General features: G+C 35.4%; 1 protein-coding gene across 1 annotated transcript; it reads left to right on the top strand.

Annotated features, from left to right (window-relative positions):
* Positions 1-5,282: 5,282 nt before the first annotated feature.
* Positions 5,283-23,737, top strand: LOC120088441 (serine/threonine-protein phosphatase 5-like). The gene is made up of 14 exons (XM_039045745.2): positions 5,283-5,476; positions 5,996-6,177; positions 6,622-6,791; positions 6,896-6,967; positions 8,113-8,254; positions 13,505-13,702; positions 14,312-14,420; positions 14,513-14,630; positions 21,062-21,209; positions 21,531-21,779; positions 22,065-22,190; positions 22,279-22,379; positions 23,138-23,212; positions 23,315-23,737. Exons 2-14 carry the CDS (start codon positions 6,099-6,101, stop codon positions 23,369-23,371), a joined length of 1,644 nt encoding a protein of 547 aa, XP_038901673.1. The 5' UTR covers positions 5,283-5,476; positions 5,996-6,098; the 3' UTR covers positions 23,372-23,737.
* Positions 23,738-24,485: the final 748 nt, after the last annotated feature.

The following is a 24,485-nucleotide window of genomic DNA, read 5'->3' as shown; positions in this document are numbered from 1 at the left end:
GTGGCAATGTCATTGATCTGCTTGCACACTTGGGCAAAGCCGCGACACGTCTTAAAGAGAACGAGATCCACGACTCAGCCTGTAACGAGTTTCTATTTTACAGGTTTCGTTCTTTGCCCAATCGTCGATTCCTGACCGTTTGTTGCTGTCCCATTTCACCGTCAAAGTGTTGTTGTATCCAACATATGCATGTGATTGAATTAATAAGAGAGATATGGGTATGTTTTTGTTATCAAATGTCATTGATATGGGTATATATAATAGATAATGTAAGAGAATATATATCATCATTTATATTACATAACTTACTGGGCAAGTCATCTATTTAATGTAGTTCAACATATAGTTGCTATTATGTTAGTTTATCTTTCCAAATATACACTAATTTTTATACAACATACCTTTACAAGTTTGTATTATTTCACTACAGGTTCTTTCAGCGTTCGTATTTGTTATGATGGTTATTTTAACGAAATTGATAACTATATGAATTATACAGTAGATGTCGTTTTGCATGAGCAAAGGTCATTTCAAGAATTAGAACAGACGTTACTTTCAAAGTTAGGCAATAGTTCTAATTTCATGAAATTAGAGATTTTTGCTTGTACTGGATCTAAAGAAGTTTTGAAGAAGGATTTGGATGTTAGGAATGACAAAGATGTTAATGAGTTTACCATGTAATATCTTCTGGGCTTGAACACCACATTTCTCTAATCGTGGAATCAATTGGCAGCATAGGTTATTGTCAAATTGTTCCTGGTTTACCATGTAATATCTTCTGGTTTTTTATTACTTTCTTGATTGAGTCTATGGTCGTGGTATACGCTAACCTAACCCATGGGTTATTATCAAATTGTTCCTCATATCCAATAGCTTAATGTGGTCGTTATCTACTTCAGTACTTTTTTTTTTCCCTATCAAAAAGTTAGACAAGAAATACAGTTTTTCCAACCTAATTTTGTCCTTGTTCTTAACACCTTTCTTTTTGTTGAACAACTTAGTGACAAAGGATCGTTTTATAGAATTTTCAAGATCAAAATACTTGTTTACAAACTTACCATTAAGTTTCTCCATGTCCTACGTAGGAAGTTCCCACAGTTTAACGTAATTTTTTTCAAAATCTCTTATCCCAAACTGAACTGTTTTCCCCTCAAAATTGAACTAGAGCTCATCTTTTCAATTTAACGTAATTAGGCTACACTGCCTCCTAATTATATGGTAAAGGAGTTGGCTAGAAAATTTGGTGATCTTTAGGTCTAAGAACTTCCCAAAAGGTGATACCCTAAATCTATCTAGGTGTTTAGAGGCCAGTTTTTCTTGAATGTGTGTAAGCACATTAAACCTACAATAGATGTTCAACTTCTGAACACTTGACCACTTATCATGCTTAAGCAGTAATGGTGCAGCCTACATTTATTTGAAATATACTTCAATATATCATATATTCAGGTACCCAAGTGGCACCGTTGTCGGGGATTGTGGTGACTAAGTATGCTAAAACTATTCTTATTGATCTTTGCATACCTTAACTTTTTGGAATATTGTACCTTGACTGCAAGAAAGGCGCAAGCGCTGTATGAGTGAAGGATGTTGGTTTTTATGTCTTAAAACTCGTGATTTGTAACCAATAAAACTTATTCTGAAAATTCAATACGTTGTTATTGAATAGATGTTTTGCTTATTATAAATCCAATAAACATAAAAGTCCCTCGACTATTACATGAATACTTGAACTTTATGTGGAGACATAAAAGTGGATCAGGTTCGAGTAAATAGTCAAAATGATCTATAGTATATAAATAAGGTTCGGTGTCTTATTCTGGTAACACTATTGGATGCGGCCTACTCTGTAATTGTTACAAAGAGTTGTAAAGTGCTACAAACGAAGTGATCTTAATTCGTACATGTTATGACATGAGTATTGGGATTGGTGTCCTAATTCTCCCAGAGTCTCGTTGTTTGTAATGATACACATTATTTGATGAATAAAATAAATGTTTTTTAATTCTGACATTTACTCATATCCAATAAACAAATCTCCTTGGTTATCTTATGTGAACTTAAGTATGTATATGTGATATACAAGTGGATCATGCCTTAAGTGATAACCTAAATAGGTTTGTAGTATAAGGATTAAGGTGGGATACCTGATCCTGGTGACACTACAGATATGACCCGCTTTGTAGAGGTTTGCAAGTATGGTAAACTACTATAGATGGTAGATCCTGACCATTCATGTGGAGACGTGCAAGCGGGGGTGTCCTATACAAAGAGTTTGTATAAGACCTAGACCACGAGATGACTAGACTCTGTATATAACACCGTTGATACTAAAGACTTACATCTCACCTAAACGATCATAGATGACACGACCTCAATCCTGAGTGTTTTGGGAACTTCTACCTTTGAGGGTGGTCCTTTGATTAGTATGAGTGAGAGTGGCCAGATTGCCAACTCAAAATGCCTACCTTTTTGGGGACTTGTCTGACTTGAGAGCTGGGAACTCAATCCACAAAATAAAATTCACTTCTTTTCCGAAGCAGGGATAAGTAGAGAGATTGCTCCCTTAAGGGCTGATTCCGAGGCTTGCACATAGTGGCCACAACTTATCTTTGGAAGAGAGGACTCAGTCATAGTAGGACTATGACTTATGTTCATTAGAGGGATCAGTAGTACTTAAGGAGTTAGATGTAATTACAGGGGCATAACAGTTATTGGCCTAATTGTACTTACGAGCGATTTGTGAAGGGTTGTCACACTTCTGATTGGTTAAGATGGACACATAATATATCTGTGGTAAGAAGAGTTCAGCTATTGGTCTTTAGTGGAGTGCCTAGCAGTTAATAGATGGTGGATCACGTGACTAAAGAGTTTAGTCAGTTATTCACGTACCGGTGGAGCTTCAAGCTACAGGTCCATAAGGTCCCATTGGTAGCTCAATAGATTCAGTTGAGGATCAGTTCTTGGTGTTGATTTGAAATGTTCAAATTGACAAGAGGTATTTTGTTTATATATGATATGATCGGTATGATGTATGAGATACATCTAGTGGAGGATTTTGTTTGAATTTTCATCAAATTCAATTTTTCAATTAAACAATTAAACAATTTAGTTAATTAATATAATTTAATATCTAATATTAAATTATTTGATCACCATTCCACAAACATGAATCCCCATTCATGTAATTTTAATATTTAGATCATATTTAAATATTATCTTATTCTCCAATTTCGTTTAATTCGATAGTTAAATGTGTAATTATATGTATATAATTACTGATTCCCTCAATTTGAATTTGAACGCTTCAAAATCTCTCATCACACTATTCTAAGATTTAATTTGTTTGTAAGCTAGTAGGGAGATCTAATGGACCTACAGATCATGGGCTCCAACGATCCGAGATTAATCAGCTAAACTCTTTATCCTAATTAACCAACATTCGTTAACTATCGGGTCATTCCACTAAAGCCCAATAGTTACACTCCTCTTACGGTAGATATATTTCTGTCAACTCGATATAACCATAATCAGTAATTCGACCATTCACAGGTTGTTCATAACAACGACTGGATCAAACCCCCGAGATTACGCCTTGTTCCTTATGTCGCACTGATTCTCTAATGAACAATTGGTTTGTGATCCAATCACTAAAGCAAGTCCCTCTCGGGCCAATGAGATGGTGGGGCCCCTTGTTCAAGACCCAGAGTCAGCACTTAAGGGAACAACCTTTCTACTATCCCTAAAAACGGGTAGGATTGAATTTCATCTTGCACCCTATGTCCCCAGCTATCTACCTTGTCTTACCCCTGAAATGGGAGGCTTATTGAGCCGACGCTGTTGAGTCAACCCTCACCCATGCAAATCTAAGGATAATTCCGGATAAATAGGAGTTCATAGTCAACTCCGGATTAAGGTCAAGTTATCTAGGTCATCGCTTTGATATAGTCAGTCTTAAACAGTAAACAATGTTATAAAGTAAAAGTGACTAATTTTTTGGTCCGATCTTATACAAACTCTTTGCATATGACGCTCCTACTCGCATGTCTCCACATGAACAAATTAGGATCACATTGTTTGTAGCACTTTACAACAATTGTAACATCTACAAAGTGGGTCACATTCGATAGTGTCCCCAGAATAAGGTACCCAACTTTATTCGTATACTATAGATCATTTTGGCTATTTACTTGAACTTGATCCATTCTTATGTCTTCACATAAAGTTCAAGTACTCGTGTTAGCCATGAATCTTAGTTTATTGGATTTAAGTTATTTCTAAAACGAACTGAACAATTCAAACATTCAATAACATCTATATTGATTAACAGAATAAATTTATTTATTTACAAACCACGAGTTTTAGGACATAAAACCCAACAGAGAGGCAATCGACCTACCATGGAGCACCTGATTTCCGTCCTCTCAAATCATCCAACAAGAGACACCAAAGAGCAATAACTCATCATAATTAAGCTTATCAGCAGCTTAGACCAACAAAATCCCATATAGGCAATTTTAGATCCACCAGTAGAGATGCTTAACTAAATCTTTTTATTATGTTTTAACTAAAACTTATAAACAGTCACTTTAACCATTCTTGTCCATGAAACAATAATGAAAATGAATTTTTGGACTTATGTCTAAAATGCAGGGGATAATTGTACAAATAAATCAAAATAATGGGGTATCACTTTTTGGCCCGTTGTTTTAATAGTTCTCGTGCTTTTTTTTTTTTGGATTCCTCTGTGGAATCCGACTAAGACGAAGGTCGGACCGACTATTATTTTGTACAACTCCCCACTCTTATCTTTCCTAGTATTATATATGTAATTTTTTTTTGTCAAGTTCTCTATTTATAATTCAAATCTACCATTTAATCACTGATTCTCTCGTTGAAATATGATTTGTGAAGGGTATTCATTAGACGTACTTCAAAAAGTTAAAAATGAAAAAAAAAAAAAAAGATTATAAAACGAGACCTTTATATTAACAAATGGGACCTTTATACTACCAACGGGCTTAATATTTTTCAATATCGATTTATTTTTTATTTTTTTGATAGACTAATTTTCATTTTGATTAAATTATTGGTTCCTAAGAAACATATAAATAGTGTTTATGATGGAATTATACTTCTTTTCCAGGGACCAAATTTACCGTTTTAACATAAAATTCTCATTCTTTTTTACTCCCCAACTTTTGTTAATTTTTTTAAAAAAAGAATAGGCATGTGAATATTTGTGAAAAGACATAAAAGAGAGAGAACATGAATGACCACGAGAAGACAGGGGATGAGAATATTAAACAATGGATCTGCTTCTTTCCCTCTATGAACTCCTCCCACACAAAAACCACAGTTGAACTCTTAAACATACAGATTACATATGAGATTAGGGCTAACACTATGTACCATTGAATCTGTTCATTTCCAAGATCATATACCTCCAGCCCTTGCTCCAGTAGCATCGTATTAGGTACTTGATCTGTTCATTCTATTTCATTTCAGTTCGATTCCTCAGAAAAAGGCGAAGAAATATCCTCTGTTATTTGTTAAATACTTTGCTCTGATACTAACTTTATGGTGATCGAAAGTCTTGGTTAACAATTTCTGTTTGCGTACTTCTCTGTTATGTTCATTCGGATACTGTTGGATAATTGAACATCAAATTAAACCAATTATTCGACATGTTTGAAGCAGCTTCGTGTCGCAGGCATGTCGGCGACAGAAACAGAACACAACACGTTGTGAAATAGAATGCAAGAGAAGCTTTTATTCGCCAATGACTTTAATGATATACAACTTTGTATTCTAGATTAAATTGTTCTCTTGATAAATATATATATATATATATATATATATATTGCTGTATTTACCAAGCTGGTTAGAGCGTCAATGCTATCGAGTATGATGGGGCGGGCCGTAGAAGTAGAGTCATGTTCCCATTATTGAAGTAAATTCATGTTTGTGATGTATGTACCTGTTGTTTCTGTAGCTGAGGAATACTATGTCGAGCAAGTTAGCGACGATGACAGGGAGGTACTGTGGAACCTATGAAAAGCTAACTTCCCAACTGATTTCGTACTAGGGATTAGGGAATGCCCAGTATGGATATCAAAAAGTCCAATGTTACGCATGCAGAGGAAATTAAATGCCTAGCCAACAAAGCATTTACAGGTAACACAAGCCACTTGTATTCATGTTATATATTATTTCATTTGTTTTCTTTTACTTTTCATTGATGAAGATAATCAGTGGTCGCTGGTCGGTGATTTTAACTCTGAGAATTACATACACCAACTTACTTTTTCTAGTTAGGTTATTGTGAAGAGACATTTGTTACAACAACTATACTAGATATATTTCAGTTTATGGTTTTATTTTATTTTATTTAATAAAATGGACTTCCGTTCTTCAGTGATATAAATGAAAAATAAATTGTTCTTGCGCTAGACAGCAGGTTCTTGCCTCTTTAATGATATAATTGACAAATCCACGTATGCAGTGGATTTTATCTTTCATTCAATTAAGACTATTTCATCAATAGTTACATGTCTGGTGATGTTATTGCTAATATGCGTTCTGTCTGTGACCTGTGCTAATCTTTGTTTTGAATTCCAGCTCACAAATATGCTCAAGCTATTAATTTATATACGGAAGCTATTGAACTCAACAATCGGAATGCTGTATATTGGGCAAATCGAGCATTTGCACACATTAAGCTAGAGGAGTATGGTAGCGCGCTAGAGGATGCATCGAAAGCTATTGAAGTCGATCCTAGATATTCCAAGGCACACTTTTAAAATTAAGCTTTGGTTGCTATTTATGGATTTTCTTCTAATAAAGTTATTATTTGCGTGTATTTTGAATATATACTAGTATATTGTCATACCAGGGTTATTACAGGCGTGGTGCTGCTTATCTTGCCATGGGGAAGTTTGAAGAAGCACTTAAAGATTTTCAGCAGGTGCTGTTAATTAGGATCCACTTGAATGTTGCAACAGGCTATATTTCTTTATGTTTTCCTTCCCACAAGGAATTCATAGTTGGTTTTGTAAAGTCTATTTTGAATGTGAATGCTACAGTATATGAACTATAACCTTTCTTTTGGGTAAGTTGTACAAACTCCCTAGCTGTGAGGAAGGCCATTGCCCAGTGGGGTAGTCAGAATTGTTAGTAGGATATTAACTGCATATTAGAAATTTACATAGCCAAGGATTTTTCTCGTAGGAATTGATCGTGAGAGAACTAAGTGAGTGGAAGGGAAGATAAGCAACAGCTTAGTTGGTTTAGGGTCTAGGAAACTCAAGATAATGGTTTCAAGTACCTTGAATTACTTGGAAATTATTGTAGTTCGTTATAATTTATCCTTCAATATCATTTAATTTCTTTGGTTTCTATCACTAGTTTGCATAATTGATAATTCCTTCACTATTAGATCACAACACTTCATACACGATAAGTTTATAATCTCTTATTGCAAATTCGATGCTGGTTTTTAATTCCATCACAATATTAATTATTATTTAGTAAGTAGATCAATTTGCATTCATTCGTCGAATGATAGAATTGATTTGCATTTCTGCAAAGGATTATTTGTGACTTAACATAAAAATTACTTGCTACTATTCCAGATTGTTCCTTTTTTTTTTAAAAAAAAGCTGAAACCTTTGTTCTCATATGAAAAAAAAATGTATCCTATCAGATGTAACTGTGGGATCTCCTTCCTAATCCCCTTCATTTTGACTTGTCACAAGAAAATCTATTAATTCACGAGGTGAATTATTCTAGCAGAATGTTAGAGTCGTCAGTTCCTTTTAGCTACATCCATGCTTCTTAAGTTTTTCCATGTATAGTTAAAAAAAACACACAGGTGATAAATGGAGAAAATTAATTCGAAGATGGCTCTTATCTTTTATCTTTTAGACATTCTAGTTCTTGGCTGTGTTTCACTTGAAGCCATGCATTCTGTCACTGAGATTTTTCAGATTAGTTGCATACTGCGTGGATTACCACTTGGATTCCTTAGTTTCAAAGTCATACGTGAATCGTAGCATCCTGGAATTAAATCTGTTTTTTTTTTTTTTTTTTTGGGTACTTTGTAAACTGAAGCTCAAGAAGATGTGTCCTAATGATCCTGACACCATCAAGAAGTTGAAGGAATGCGAGAAAGCAATTGTGAAGCTTAATTCTGAAGAAGCTGTTGCAGCTCCAGTGCCACAAACGGATTCTGTGGCCGATTTGCACCGTGTAGGTATAATTTTTATTCCATATTTTTTTAGTTTATTTTATAATGCTTCTGCTTGACGATTCAAGGACCATTTATCATGGAGTTTTTATCTTTTTTGTTGCCGTTGTGCTTTATTTGTTTGGTCTAGTATAATTTTGGGGAGTATTAATTAGTCAATGGTCATTTTTGAGAGACGTCTAAGGAATTCCTTGGTATAAGTAAAGATACCAACACATGAACAATACATTTTTGAACTTTCGTTAAAATACTATTTTAGTCCCTGTACTATGAAACTCGTTCCATTTTGGTTCTTGTACTTTCAAATGTCCAAATTTAATCCATGTGCTTTAAATAAATCTTAAAATTAGCCTGTATTAGTATACTCATGTTGGTGAGTTCAACCTCGAAGAAGCTTAAGAGAGATCTCCTTTTGGAAGAGATTGTGGAAGATGGAGGGTTGCATTTAGTTATTGAGAGGTGGTGACAAAACCAGTTAATGTTAGTGGTTTAGATATTGGGAATCTAAGGGTCCAGAATAGTGTACTTCTGGGTAAATGGTTTTGGTGTTTCCATTTTAAGTCCGAAGGTTATTGTGAGCAAATATGGACCACCCCCTTTTGAATGGATTGTGAGGGGTTAAAGGCACTTCCAAAAACCCTTGGAAAGGTATGTTTGAGGGGAACTCTTTCTTTTCTCTTTTAATCCATTGTTTGGTGGGTGATGGGAAGATGCTTTCTTTTGGAGGATAAATGAATTGGGGATAGACTCCTCTACTTTCTTTTTCCTCGTACATACCATTTATCTTAGGTCACATTCCTTGTTTTTCCTTTACTCTCTATACTCTTCTTTGCCCGTTATGGATTCCCAAACAATGGATATTGTTCCCTTCTCTGGTTGATCAGAGAGGTTTGTTGTATTTCGGGGAGAAGGTATGTTTGTATTTGGAGTCCTTTTCCTTCTGGAGGCTTCTCTTGTAAATCCTTCCTTTGTTGTTTGGTCAATCCCTTTCCCTCGAGTGGTTCTATCTTTGCCACGTTATGAAGGTGAAAATTCCAAAAATGGTTGAGTTTTTTGTGTCAGGTTTGTAATAATCTCTCATAAAATTGAGAGTTCTCATCCTTAAAGAAAGGGAAAAGTTAAGTAACTGAATCTTAACAGAACACATTCGAAATACCAGCAAATAATAAAATACAATATTACTTATTATCCTCCCTCCCTCGAAGTGAAATTGAATGGATAAAGTTTGGAACAAAACATTGCAACCTGGAGCTGGTATGAGGTTTAGTAAAGAGACTAGCCAACTATTTTTCAGTAGGAACATAACACAACTCTATATCTTTGCACACACCACGTTCACGAGTGATGTGAAAGTCAATCTTAACATGTTTCATTCGTCCATGGAAAACAAGGTTGCGTGATAATTGAATGGTAGAGAGATTATCACATAATAGAAGAGGCCATTTTTCTTTCTTTCTTTCTTCTTCTTCTCCTTCTTTTTTCTTTTTTTCTTTTTTTCTTTAAATTTTTTAAAAAAGGAAACATAACTTTCATTTTCAAAGACCAAGTAGAAATAAAAAGAGTGGCAAGATCCCAAAAAACATCGTTCATGGCCATGAAAGATCCTCAAGTTTTGTTCACTTTAAAGAAGGGCAAAGACCCATTGGACCAAAGTGCCTGAACATGAATCCTGAGGTCCTCAATAAGCTGAAGAAGAGCACCAGAGGCTTTGCTAGGCCAATGCCATTGCAAGTTGAACAAGCTAAACAACCTTCCCCAACAATCCGCAGCAAAGGGGGAAAAAAAGAGATGCAGCAAAAGAAGAGAGGCGGTTGAGAACTGAAAACATGTAGATCTTTAAGAACTTGTCGAAGCCAACTTAACTCAACTGCAGTGGATGGAATCACTCGATATTCAGCCTTAGTTGAACTTTGAGAAACAGTGAATTGTTTCTTAGCTCGCCATGAAACAGTATTTGGCCCAAGGAAGATAACAAAACCTGATGTTGAACGTCTGTTCAAGGGGTCATCAACCCAATCTGAGTTAGAATAAGCACAAAGTCTTGGAGAAGCAGGATGTCCTTTGTGAAACATTAAACCATGTCCAATTGTACCATTAAGATATCGTAAGATACGCTTAGCGGCTACCAAATGAGAATCACAAGGTTGATGCATATATTGTGATAATTTGCTCACAACGAACACTATATCAGGTCTACTGAACGTTAGGTAGTGTAAGACACCAATTAAAGCTCGATAACTATGAGCATCTTCAACAGAATAGGGCTGTCCAAGATCAGCACCAAAAGGAAAAACTAATGTTAGAGGAGTATCACAAAGCTTAGCATTCACCATCCTAAATCACTGCAACACATCTCTGAATGTATTTAGCTTGATGAACCATAATACCACTGTGCAAGAAATTTCCAGCAATATCGTAAAAAACCTAAATCAGTCATCTCAAAACGTGACCTCAATTGAACAACAAGAGTATCAATATAACATTGATTGTTACCCGTAACAATGATATCATCCACGTAAAGTAATAGGTAGGTTAGAGAACCACCAACATGTCTCACAAAGGGAGACAAGTCAGCCATAGAAGTTTGGAATCAAGTGTAACGACCCGGCTCCCTAAGACTTAAATTAGGCCATTACTACATGCATGCATATATTTCAAATCGACCATGTATTGGCGAAAATTAAGTAAATGTCATAAAATAATTAATATTTATTAAAAAAAAAATTGAAATTCATTTAACTGGATACCCTTAAAACCATAAAAAAAAAAACTAGAAAATTCTCATAAAAAGTTTAAAAGTACAAATAAGACTGGAAATTTTAAAACATAAAATCCTGAAAACATGAGCGGAAACATTGACGGGTCCCAGTGGCTCGATCACACATTCCGCTTGTCATTCATCGGCGTGCCCTACCTTTTCCTGAAAAAGAAACATGAGAAAGAATGAGTATAAAATACTCAATAAGTAACCCCACTACCGAGGACAGGCTGAGCATTTATGTCCAATAAATGCAACATAAATTGAACTATCTTAAACTGGTGGGACCTAGTTTGAAGTGCTAAAGCTGCACATGTAATATTATCTGAGTGAACAATTTAACACCCCCCCTATAGGTGAGATGTACTCATGTTAGCTGGTGAACCCGAAGGAACACATAACTGGTGGACCCGAAGGCGCACATAAACTGGTGGACCCGAAGGTGTACGTATCTGGTGGACCCAAAGGCGCACCTGAAGTGTTTTTTTTATTATTTATTATTTTTTATTTGCTTCCCTTATTTCTTATATATGTATAATCCCTTTCCTTTTCCTTTTCAAAACCCAAATATCTTCTCAATTTCCAATTTCCAATTTCCAAATCTTTAAAAAAAAAAAAAATCCCAAATCCTTTTGGGAAAATTAATTTAAATCGATTATCCCACTAAATCAATTCAATTTTATTATCTTTTCCAAACAAAAAAAAATCTAAATCTCCCAATTTTATTTCGATTTTCTAAATTAAATCAAAATTGAAATATATCCCAAATTCTCCTTAAAATCTTTTAAATTCCAAAATCCTTCGCTGAAGCACGATTTTAAAATTGAATCATTTTCTCACAATAATTTAATTCAACCTCCAAAATTCAAAATAATTATCAAATTTTACAAAATACTGAATTTAAATTACATAAAAATTTGGGATGTCACACCAAGTGTTAACAAATGAAACATGAAGCAATCAAACTAGCGCGGGGTGGTTGTTTTAAACCGTATAAAGACTTGATCAGACGAAAAACAACCTTCAGTTTGGGGTGGTCAACAAAGCTGTGGGGTTGATTCATATACACTTCCTCGTGAAGTTCACCATGAAGGAAGATATTTTTTTACATCTAATTGACGAAGCTTCCAACTAAATTGAGCAGCCAATGAGAGTATTACACAAACAATAGATTTTTTAATGACTGGACTAAAAGTTTCGTCATAATCGATTCCTTCTTGATGATATCTCTTGGCTACTAAACGAGCTTCATAACAAGCTATGCTTCAATCAGGATGTTGTTTGATTCTATGCACCCACTTGCAATCAACTGTTTTCTTTATCAGGAGGTAAATCAGTTAACAACCCATGTCTTCTGATGCACAAGAGCTTTATACTCACTCATAGCCTTTTTCTGTTCAATAATTTTAGAAGCCTTGGAGAAACAAGAAGGTTTCAAAGAGGAAGTGTGGACATTAGCAACAAACAACTTCTTCTTGTAAATACCAGACGTACTCCTTATTTGCATAGGTTGAGAAGTGTGACTAGATGTGCCAACAATTTCCACATCGGTAGAACTAACACTGGGTCCAGTACCATGAATTTGAACATTTACATTAGGTCCAGTACCACCCTCAACAGTATCAACATTAGTACTATTAGTTTCAACAATATCAGTACCAGTAATACTATCATTATGAAGAGAACTCAAGGCAATATCTGTCTGTAAAGTACTATTAGCAGTATATAAATCAGTGGAAACATTAGAGTTGGGAATGGTAACCAAACCATTATGCTCAACAAAGAAGTTGCCCATCCAAGAGTTAACACCTTCGATCAAGTTTCAAAGAAGTTGCCCTTTTTGATTGGGTCTTCGTGTTGCATTTTTGTAAGCGGTCGATTGAGGACGTTGATTGTATCTTTTGAAGCTATGATTTAACCTATGGTGTATGGAGTCTTTTCTTTGAGGAGCTTGGCTTAAGCATGGCTAGACATATAGGGTTGCTAAGAGATGTTCAAAGAGTTATTTCTCCATCCTCCCTCTCGGGAGAGAAGAAGGTTTTTGTGGCATGCTAGGATGTGTGGGGTTCTATGGGGCCTTTGGAGGGAGAGGAATAATGGGGTCTTTAGAGGGCTCGAGAGGTCTTCGAGTGATGTTTGAGCCCTTATTAGGGTCAACATCTCTTTGTAGGATTTGGTGACAACCTTTTTTATAATAATCTGCTACGTCTTATTTTACTTGATTGGATGTCTTTTCTTTAGTTTGCCTCTTTTTTTTCCAGCCTTTGTATTGTTTAATTTTTCTTAATGAAAGTTCAAATTCTCATAAACAATAAAAAAATAAAAAAAATAAACAATTAAGGACTCTTAAAAGATATTCAGAGCTATTAGCTGATTGAAAATACCATAACCTTGGACAAGACTGAAAATAAATTTCATTCGAGTTAAAAGTTCAAAACCTCTCTGTAATTTGTCACTGGTGATTAAACTTTCTTTTTCCATGTAATCCATCATTATAGGGGCAGGTTCAAACGCAACGTCATTGCCGCCCCAAATGGCTATAGTAGCAGCAGCAGTAGCAACTACAGCGATTGCAATTTCGACTCTCAGCACAAAAGCTGCCACATTAGTAGCTGCAATAGCAGTGGTGGTGCTGGTAATCATGGGCACACGTTGGTGGGGTGGCAGTGGAGGTGTTATCAATGCAAAGACTCTAGGTTTTCCTTTTGTCTGTTTTTTTCTTCTTCTTTGAAATATTCAAAATCCCTTTAATTTTAGAATTCATTAACTTGATTTGAAATTGATGAACTCATGTTTTAGGACTCCTCTTCCAGTCAAAGACTGTACTTTAGACTGTATTCTTAACTTCAAATTTTCTTCAACTGATCCAGTCACAATGGAGAAGGAATTTGGAATTTGTGTGTGCGTGTGTGCATCTCTCTCTCCCTCTCTCTTTTAATTAAAAAAACTAGTATAAATATAGTGCACTAAGAATTCTACCCGTGTTGTACTTTTTTATGCATTAGTAGTGAGAAGTAGGTTTGTTCTATTAATGGATTTTTATTTCCTATTCGGAAAGCAGCCAAATCAATTTGGTTGTTGTCCTATTATAAGTTGTAAAAAAGTTAACATGGAAAATGGAAAAAGACAACTAAAGAGGTCTAGAATTAACTCACTATTGAATTTTTAATATTTGCATCATTTAATTTTTCTTCATTGTTCCGTTGATATTCATTCTTCTCATAAGAGTACATCATGAATTGAGGATTTATGAGTTACCTTCTTCCCTGGGCATTGACAGTTCCATCTTTTTTTCTCAAGTGTAGATGTCGAACCACAGTATTCTGGAGCAAAAATAGAGGGAGATATCATAACGTTGGATTTTGTGAAGAAAATGATGGATGATTTCAAGAACCAGAAATCCTTGCACAAGCGGTATGTATTGCACCTCCAATAATAATTAATAATCATTCTATTCAGCATGTCTAATGAGCTTAGTTATTTTAGTGATATACGTTTTTCTTTAGATATGTATTACAGATTCTTCAGCAAACAAAAGAAATATTGAAAGCTCTTCCTTCGTTAGTTGATATAACAATTCCTGAAGGCAAGCACCTCACAGTTTGTGGCGATGTCCATGGTCAGGTCAGTATTACATTCTTTTAGTAATTTGTATATGATTATTAGGTTTGATGATAATTTTGAGTAAACAAACAAATCTGTAAGGCCCCTGTGAAACTCTTAGGCTTGATATAATTAGAATAATTTATTTCATTCACTAAAGAGGTATATATACACATATACAAGAGTGACCTAATTAGGAAAATATGAAAAAGACTATAAAGGACACTAAATTAAAGATATGTACAATAGCAAGATAATTCTAATATTAGCACTCCAACACTTCCTCTCAAGTTGGAGTATATATGTTAATCATGCCCAACTTGTTACATAGATAATTTATACATGCACCATCCAAAGCTTTCGTGAAGAAATCTCGTAATTATTCTCCAGTCTTCACATATCATGTGGGTACCAAACCTCGTTGAATTTTTTTACGTATGAAATGACAGTCAACTTCGATATGTTCAGTTCTCTCGTGAAACACCGGATTAGATGCGATATGAAGTGTTGCTTCATTATCACACCACAATTTTGTCGATGATGTGATTATCAAATCCTAACTCAACAAGAAGTTGGTATATCTAAACCAATTCACACACGGATTGTGTCATTGCTCTATATTCTGATTTAGCACTTCAACGAGACACCACATTTTGTTTCTTACTCTTCCAAGAAATTAAACTACTACCTACAAAAACACGATATCCTGTAGTTGATTTCCTATCTTCCGTAGATCCTGCCTAATCAACATTTGAGAAACATTCGATATTCATTTGACCATGATCTTTATATAATGAACCACGCTCGGGAGCAACCTTCAAATAATACAAAATCTGTTCCAATGCAACCTAGTGCTCAATTGTAGGACATGACATATATTGGCTCACAGTACTTACTGAATATGCTATGTTTGGTTGTGTCACTATAAAATAATTAAGTTTTCCTGCTAATCTTCTTTATCTTTCATGATCTTTTAGCAACTCTTCTTCTTTTATGAGCTGTAAGTGGGGCATCATTAGAGTACTACATGGCTTAGTCCCTAACTTCCCTGTTTCAGCCAATAAGTCAAGTACATATTCCTTTATGATAACAATACTCCTTTCTTGCTTCTTATTATCTCATTTCCTAAAAAGTATTTCAACATGTCCAAGTCTTTAGTATGGAATTGACTATAGAGAAAGGTCTTTAAGGACTAAATACTTAATGCATCATCATTAGTGATCACAATATTGTCAAACATATACAACTAACAGGATGACACTACTCTGCTATCTCTTAAAAAAGACAGAGTGATCTGACATGCTCTTCCTCATACAAAATTTTTCAATCACTTGACTAAACTTCTCAAACCAAGCTCATGGACTCTGCTTTAATCCATACAAAGATTTTCGAAGGCGACATACCTTTCCATTCTCCCCCTAAGCAACAAACCCTAGTGGTTGCTCCATATATACCTCTTCTTGAAGATCACCCTGAAGAAAAGCATTCTTAATATCAAGTTGATGCAAAGGCATCATTGATTGAAGCCAATGAAATGAACAACCTCACAAAGGCCATCTTAGCTACTGGAGAAAAAGTATTAGCATAGTCAACGCCATAAGTTTGCCCATAGCCTTTAGCAACAAGCGGGCTTTTGTCCAAGCTACAAAGTTATCAGGATTGACTTTGACTGCAAACACCCATTTACAACCAATAGGCTTCTTTCCTACAGCGAGAGAAACTAAATCCCAAGTACAATTGTCATCTAAGGCAGTCATCTCCTCCACCATTGCAACATACCAACCAAGATGAGACAAAACTTCATGAACACTTTTAGGGATGGATACAGACTCCAAGGATGCAAGGAAAGAACATGTAGATGATGACAAATGGTTATAGGAAACAAATGAGGAAATAGGATAAGTGCACTGACGTTTACCTTTACAAAGGGCAATAGGAAGATCATCACTTGTATCCAGATCCAATGACGAAGAAGCCGCTGGTATAGGGCATGGAACTAAAGGGGTTTGTCGTCGATGAAAGACCTTGGTGACCGGTGGACGAATAGAAGTAGACATAGGTGGAGGTGAAGTAGGAAGGGGCTCACCAGAGGACCCAACTGTGTAAACAAGAATCATCCTCTTCCTCCATATGTTCTCCTTGACTCTTACTCGAAGAGAAAGAAGGTGAAGAAAAGTATAAGGAATGTTCATAGAACGTGACATTAGGAGAGACGAAATATTTTTTAAGACTAGGATAATAACACGAAGACCCCTTCTAAACATGAGGATAACCAAGGAAAATACATTTTAGTGACTTAGGATCTAGCTTGGTAAGTTGAGGGCGAACATCCCGAACAAAGCAGGTACAACAAAAAAATTTTGGTGTAAGAGGAAACAAATGTTGTTTGGGGCACAACATACGATAAGGTATCTCACCCTTAAGAATGGAAGAGGGCATGCGTTTCATTAGGAAATAGGTTGTCGAAATAGCATCAGCCCAAAAAGATTTTAGAACATGCATTTGAAACATTAAGGCTCTTGCTATTTCAAGGAGATGACGATTCTTACGTTCAACAACTCCATTTTGAGATGGAGTATTGACACACAAGGATTGATGAAGAATGCTACGTGCATCTACGAGCACAAGAGAAATATTCTTTAGCATTATTGCTCAGTAAGAATTTAAGAGAGCCACTAAACTGAGTTCGAATTTCACCATGAAAGTTACAAAAATGAGAAAGTAACTTGGAGCGATTTTTCATTAAATATAACCAAGTTACACAAGAATAGTCATCGACAAAGGTAACAAACTTTGGAAATCCTTTTCTAGACTCAATAGCACACGACCCCAAACATCATAATGGACTAACTCAAAAGGAGCACTAGCACATTTACTGACTCGAGGATACAAACTCAAACGATGAAATTTAGCAAACTAACACGACTCACAATCTAAAAACGACAAATGCTGAAACTGGGGACAAAGACTCTTCAACACGGAGATAGATGGATGACTCAAACGACAATGTTCTTCAAAGGGAGACGACACACTAGAACATGTGATGGCTATAGGTTTTTCTGGTTCAAAGATGTAGAGACCTCCAACTTCACGCCCTTTCCTAATAGTCCTCTTCATCATAAGATCCTGAAATAAGCAATAACAAGGGAAAAATGAGACAACAATTAAGATCACGAGTTAATTTGCTGACAGAAATCAAATTAAAGAAGAATTGTGGTAAACTTAAAACCGAGGACAAAGAATTGATTTGGTAAGATGGACTGTTCTCGATCCTAATACAAGAGTTGGTTCCATCAGCTATAGTGATATGAGGTAAAGAAGTGGACGAGAAGTATTATATAATAGACTAGGGTTACTTGTCATATGGTCTGTTGCGCGATAATTAATGACCCATTTTGAGGTGGAGGAAAGAAGACATTTAGAGGTGTTACCTGACTTTATGATGGCAATAATGAGAGTAGAAGATGATGACGTCAATGACTCTTGATACTGTTGAAATTTAGTAAACTCCTTTGTAAAAATCATAATGGATTTCTCAAGGTTATCAGGAGTAGAAGCAACATGTGCAAATGACACTCTTTGACCTTTATTCAACAATCTCCTACAATCACGTTTTATATGTCTAGGTTTATGACAATAATAACAAACCTCTCTTGAATTTGATCGTTGAGTAATTGGGATAACCTTTGGAATTATTTAGACCAAACCCTTTATTACCCCTATAGTCATTTGTACGCCCAATCAAAGCACTATTGGATCAAATGACATAATTGATTGTGGCTTCTTTGTACGAAGGATTCGAGTATAAGCCTTTTCCAGTGATGAGATATGTGAGCTTGACAAAACTTGATCTTTGGCCATCTCATATTTAGGTGTAAGGCCAACTAAAAAACTCATGATGAACAAATTTTCACGTTGAGCCATCAAAACTTTAGGATCAATGTTAATTGGCGTTAAGGCATTGAATTCTGCACATGTATTTTTCACCTCCATAAAATAACTTGTAAGAGATTTCTGTCCCTGGTTAGGTTGATATAGAGTCTTACACATGTCAAATACTCTATTAATGTTCTCTTTCCTAGAATAGAGAAAATCCAAATATTCCAATAGGTTTTTAACAGATTCACAGTGATTAACTAACCCAACGATTTCACACTCAATAGAATTCTTGATTTGGAGAAGCATTCTTGAATTGTCCCCCAACCAAATCTTTTTGGTAGCATCAGTCGGTGGCTCTTCAGTTATATGATCATCCATTTCAATGCTTCTAATAAAATGGTGAACATTCGATATCTATGAATAATAATTAGATCGATTCAATATATTCAATGCTTTTGACACCATCGGAATCATCTCGAATATGACTATTGATTTCTTGTCAGTCATAACCTTAAAAACAGACAAATACAAATTAAAAAATCCAAAAAAAAAAAAGAAGTATTAAACCAAACCCTAAGGTACCGAAGAGACTTTTCTTCAGTCACCTACAAACTAGTGAATATATAGCCCAAACAAATAAACCACGGGAGGAAAGACAAGATTTCGATCAAACCTGCGAAAGACGAACGGGAAATAGCTTCACGTGCGCCCACATGTGCCGGTGCGTGGATTGGATGTCAGGTAGCAGTGACGGCACGTGAGCTTCACGCGCTGCTCAGATAGACACCGGATTTTAGGGTATCGTAAACCAACGACTAGGCTTCCTTTTAGGGTGGGCAGTGTCAAAAAAATCGTGATGAACAGTGACCTAACTTATGTTGGCGGTGGCAGACGACAACGGACGATAATGGCGGACAGCGGCAAGCACTGGCGGACAAAAGTGCAGACCCAAGTACTTCACAAAACCCTAGATGAAACATGAGTTCTAAACACCAAACCTAAGGTTTACAAAAAAGAACCCTAACCTAGGACTCTGATACCATGTGAAACTCTTAGGTTTGATAGAATCAGAATAATTTATTCCATTGACTAAAGAGGTATATATACACATACAAGAGTGACCTAATTAGGTAAATATAAAAAAGACAATAAAGGACACTAAATTAAAGATATTTACAATAGCAAGATAACCATAATATTAGCACTCTAACAGATTCTTGATGGGCCTCGACCTAGATGCTCCTTAATCTTTTCTGTAAAGGAAACGAAGCTTTTCATTGATGTAATGAAAAGAGTCAAATGCTCAAAGTACAAAGAGACATCAAGTAATAAAGATTTAAGAAACAACTAAATGTTTAACCAGAAAATCCTAGGATCAGAAGATGCACCTGGTTATCTCAACTAGGTCGACACACCCATAGCACCCTCATCATGTCCCAATACAAAACAGTCTCATAATGAAGCCAAGAGTACATGACTACATTGAAGAAATAAATGCGTTCCAATTAAGACTGATGTCTTGAATAGAGTAATCAGTAAAAACTTTGATTGGGAACTCCGTGAAGAAGCTAATAAACGAGTAGAATCAATACGCTCCGTCCAATCCAAAGGCTTATCATGAAAAAACTCTCTGATTATGTTCAAATGAAATTTCTGAAATTAACGCTTTAACTGCATTCGACCAAAGAATCTTGAGCTTTAGGTGAGAGGCGGGCCAACCAAGATTTGTTGCATGTTCTCTTTAGTTGTTTTCCCAAAAACTCAAGATAAATTGAAGAAAGAAAAAATCTTCCACCAACATTTCCTTGAGTAAGAACACTCAAACAAAAGATGCTGAAGGTCTTCTCCATTTACTAGACACAAGGAGCATATGGAAGGAGATAAACATTGGTCCTCTAGCTTGTGCTGTAAAGTGTCTGAGCAGTTTAATGTCCCAAAAAAATAAAATCCAAATTAACACATTAATTCTTTTAGGACTTTTGAATTTCCAAATGCCTTTGTAAATTCCCTTGTCCAAAGGGGTAGAAGAGTTTAAATACTTGGAGAAGGATTTAACTGAATACCTACCAGAGGACTCTAGAGCCCAGACCCGAGAATCTGTATTTTGGTTGACCCTTCTGCTGTCAAGTTGAGACAAAAGCTGCTGGAGTTCATTGAGCTCTTCATCTTTGATGCTCAATCCATGCCTGTCGGATCCTCTTTTGTAATTCCCTTTGAGGCTTGTAGGGCATTTCATTGTCCGCATTGTCCGCATATTTTCTGTTCTGTATCTTTGGCTTTTTTCTTTTTTAGTGCAAATGTTGGCCTTTTTTATTGCTATAATTTTTTCTTTGGGTAGATTTCATCTCCCGCAAACTGAATTATTTGTGATCTCCTAATTGCTTGATAATGATGTGTTGTAGTAATCTCCACCATATATGTTGTACGCGAACAGTCGTTTGTGGTAATAGTTGAATTCTACTTCTCTAAGAGGAACTCCAACAATTTTATAGGCATTTTCTTATTCTTTTATTCTCGTGTCTGCATCTTTAAATGTTGGTTTCCCTTATGCTTTCATATTTTGATGCTCGCAGTTTTATGATCTCTTAAATATTTTTGAGCTGAATGGTCTGCCTTCTGAAGATAATCCATATCTGTTTAATGGCGACTTCGTGGATAGGGGATCTTTTTCTTTGGAGGTCATTCTGACCTTGTTTGCAGTTAAATGCATGTCTCCATCAGGTAAATTGAATAGAATCCCAATTGGTTAGGCAGCTTCCATTTTGTATTTGAAGTTGAACCCCGCATATTCACTCCTACTAGCAGATAGTATATGATTAAGAGGTTTGATGAGGCAGTCCAGTCGTTTTGTTTCATTGATATGTGTGGCACTTTCCCCTTAGCCCAAAAATGGTTGTCACGGGAGTTGATCAGTATAATACAATCTACTTTTAGTTGTTCGTCAAACCTTTTTCTGTTACTTTTAGTTGTTTGGTTAATGTTCATGCTTTTAAGGATGGATCAGTAAATTCCAGTCTAATCAATCCTCTTTTTCTTACTCAGCTATACATCTCTCTAGAGGAAATCATGAGAGTAAGAGTATGAACAAAATGTATGGTTTTGAAGGCGAGGTTAAGACAAAGCTTAATGGAACGTTTGTAGAACTGTTTGCAGAAGTATTCTGTTGTTTGCCTTTGGCTTATGTATTGAACGAGAAGGTTTTTGTCGTTCATGGAGGCCTTTTTAGTGTTGATGGGGTAAAACTCTCTGACATTAGAAGGATAGACCGTTTTCGTGAACCTCCAGAAGAAGGTAAAGTTGATCATTTGATATCTTTTTATGTGTTCCTTGCACTTATGTTTGAAATTTTGTTACATTGAGATGGATGTGGTGATCATATTTTTGCACAAAAGATTTCTGCTAATCGCTTGTTAGTTTGTTCCATCATTGTTTGATAGCTCATCATTTCCTTTGTTGGAGTCTTTATACGACCTTTACTATTGTTCTAATCGACGCAAAGGCATTATAAAGTGAGATCATTACCTTTTCCATATTGAAGTAGTGAATTACTAGGTTCTCTGTCCATTTTCACTTCAGGATTAATGAGTGAATTGCTATGGAGTGATCCTCAACCTTATCCTGGAAGAGGCCCTAGTAAACGAGGCGTGGGTCTTTCCTTTGGCGCAGATGTAACAAAAAGATTTTTGCAGGACAATAACTTAGGTATTTGTCATGTAATTTATGGTTTGGGTTGACGACTCTGTGCACATAATTCATTTTATAATTTAATGATTCTATACTGAAACCACAGACTTACTCGTTCGATCTCACGAGGTGAAGGATGAAGGCTATGAAATTGAGCATGATGGTAAACTCATCACTGTATTTTCTGCTCCAAATTATTGTGATCAAGTAAGTTATTTTCTTTAAAGTACATGAATATTGTAAATGAGGTGAATACAATTAAAATTACAACTTGGATTTGATTGCTCCACTTGTTATCCACTAGACTGAAAGTTAAAGCCAACAAGAGGGAGAAAAACACTAGCAAGTGTCCATCAGCCTGACGTGCGTTAGAAGCTAGGCTGAATTTGAGCTCTTTTTATTTTGAATACAAGGGAAACAAGCACTAGGAAAGTTTACTGTCGTGTCGCTTGTCTTTTAATGTTTACTTTATGTAGAAATGGAAGTGACCATTCTTTTGTTACAAGAGATCATGTGTTCAAACTCTTACAATATTTACTTTCCAGTTTATACTGATTTTCACTTGTTGGATCTCTTACCTATTTCAAGTCCACAAGTAGGGAGAGTGTTAGATGATATAATATTACATTTACCTTCACCTATCAACTTATAATTCCCTCACGTAGTAACTCTTTGAAGTATAATAGAACATCCCCTGATAAAGGACTAAAAGGTCATGAGTTCAATCCATGGTGGCCAGCCGCCTACCTAGGATTTAATACCATCCTACGAGTTTCCTTGTATTGTAGGGTCAGGCAGGTTGTTTTGTGAGATTAGTCAAGGTACACGTAAGCTGGCCTGAACACTTACAGATATAAAAAAAAGTAACTCTTTGAAGTTGTTTTACTTGACAAACTGCTGTTTTTGGCTTTTAAATATGAGTGTGCGCTGGTCCATAGTTTGATTAAGCTATCTTCATATTGCAGATGCGTAACAAAGGTGCTTTTATTCGCTTTGAAGGACCCAATATGAAGCCAAACATTGTCACTTTCTCTGCCGTGGTCAGTTTTACTATCCTCTTCCTCACTCTCCTAGTTTTTGCTCTCGACTTGCATTTCTTAAGAGTAATGTGGTTTAACTGCCGATTTTCTATGGTCATGCAGCCACATCCTGACGTGAAGCCTATGGCATATGCAAACTTCTTCCAGTTATTTCAATAGCTGACATTAACTACTTTTACTCCAAAATTTTACGTTCTACAGGAATCACTCAAGAAGCTGGTGCCAAAATGGCAAATTCAGTACCAATATATTGATTCTTTTACATAAAATAGTTATTAATATTTTGCCAACTGACCTGTGTAGTTATACTGGGAAATTCCCTTCATTTTCTGGCCAAGGGAGGTTTTTCTTCTCTTCTTCTTCGTTTTTTTTTTTTTTTTTTTTTGGGGGGGGGGGGGGGGAGGGGCGGCGGGGGGCGGGGGGGGTCTTTCAATAACTTGCCAATAAAATATTAGTTGTCATCACTTAATTTGAATATCACACCTTTACAGTTATGATTGAGTTTTGCCTGCCAAACAAATTTATATTTGTATTGTATTATGTTTTATTGCTGATAGTAATTTAAGGTGAAATATTGAGACTTCTCCCTAACTGGACTAACCTTTCTCTCATCAGGCTCATAGCTACAACCAAAACATGATCACTTTACTTTCCTTTTAACAGTGACCGTCTCCTTCCAAGTAAATTCAGTTCTTGTTCTTGGCAAAACTCGATCTGGCCTCAAAATGTTATGAGTTAGGTTTCTATTCTTTCCTTGTTCATTTATTTAATTGATTTTACTAGGAGATATGTGCATGTTTGGGAGTTATTTTGAAATTGTTGAAATTACTACTATCGTGTTTAAAATCATTTTAAAACATGTCTTTAAACACTTAAAATTAATTTAATATTTAATTTTATACTTTTAGATGCAATTTTTATGCAATCAATTGATTTTGAATGATTAAAAACATACTTCTGGAGTGATTTTGAAAAAGATTAGTGATTTTAACTATTTTGGAATCACTTTCAAATATGCTTGAGAAAATGATTAGTTACCAGTTTAGTTCAATAACTTTTAAATTTGTGTTTAAACATCTATTAGAGTGTTCAAGTTTTTAATTTTGTAACTTTTAAAATTTTAGTTTCTATGTAATTAATCTTGGATATATTTGAGATCTTTCTAGTTTAATTAATCCATAATGTATAAAATTGAATTGTGCAAGTATTTTTCTAAACTTTTAATTTTTTCTTACAAATTTTTATCTTATAAAATGATGTTGAATATGATGAG

Source organism: Benincasa hispida, chromosome 10 (assembly GCF_027475165.1).
Source record: "Benincasa hispida cultivar pf3 chromosome 10, pf3_genome.v1.1, whole genome shotgun sequence".
Classification (NCBI taxonomy): Eukaryota; Viridiplantae; Streptophyta; class Magnoliopsida; order Cucurbitales; family Cucurbitaceae; genus Benincasa; species Benincasa hispida.
The sequence above is the reverse complement of the archived record's forward strand: the minus strand, read 5'-3'. Positions and strand labels throughout refer to the sequence as shown.

Coding starts and splice junctions, on each gene's coding strand:
- LOC120088441 (XM_039045745.2), top strand. CDS start 6,099: ATGCCCAGTATGGATATCAAAAAGTCCAATGTTACGCATGCAGAGGAA. Junction 6,178..6,621: donor AGCCAACAAAGCATTTACAG/GTAACACAAGCC, acceptor TTTGAATTCCAG/CTCACAAATATGCTCAAGCT. Junction 22,191..22,278: donor TTTGCAGGACAATAACTTAG/GTATTTGTCATG, acceptor CTGAAACCACAG/ACTTACTCGTTCGATCTCAC.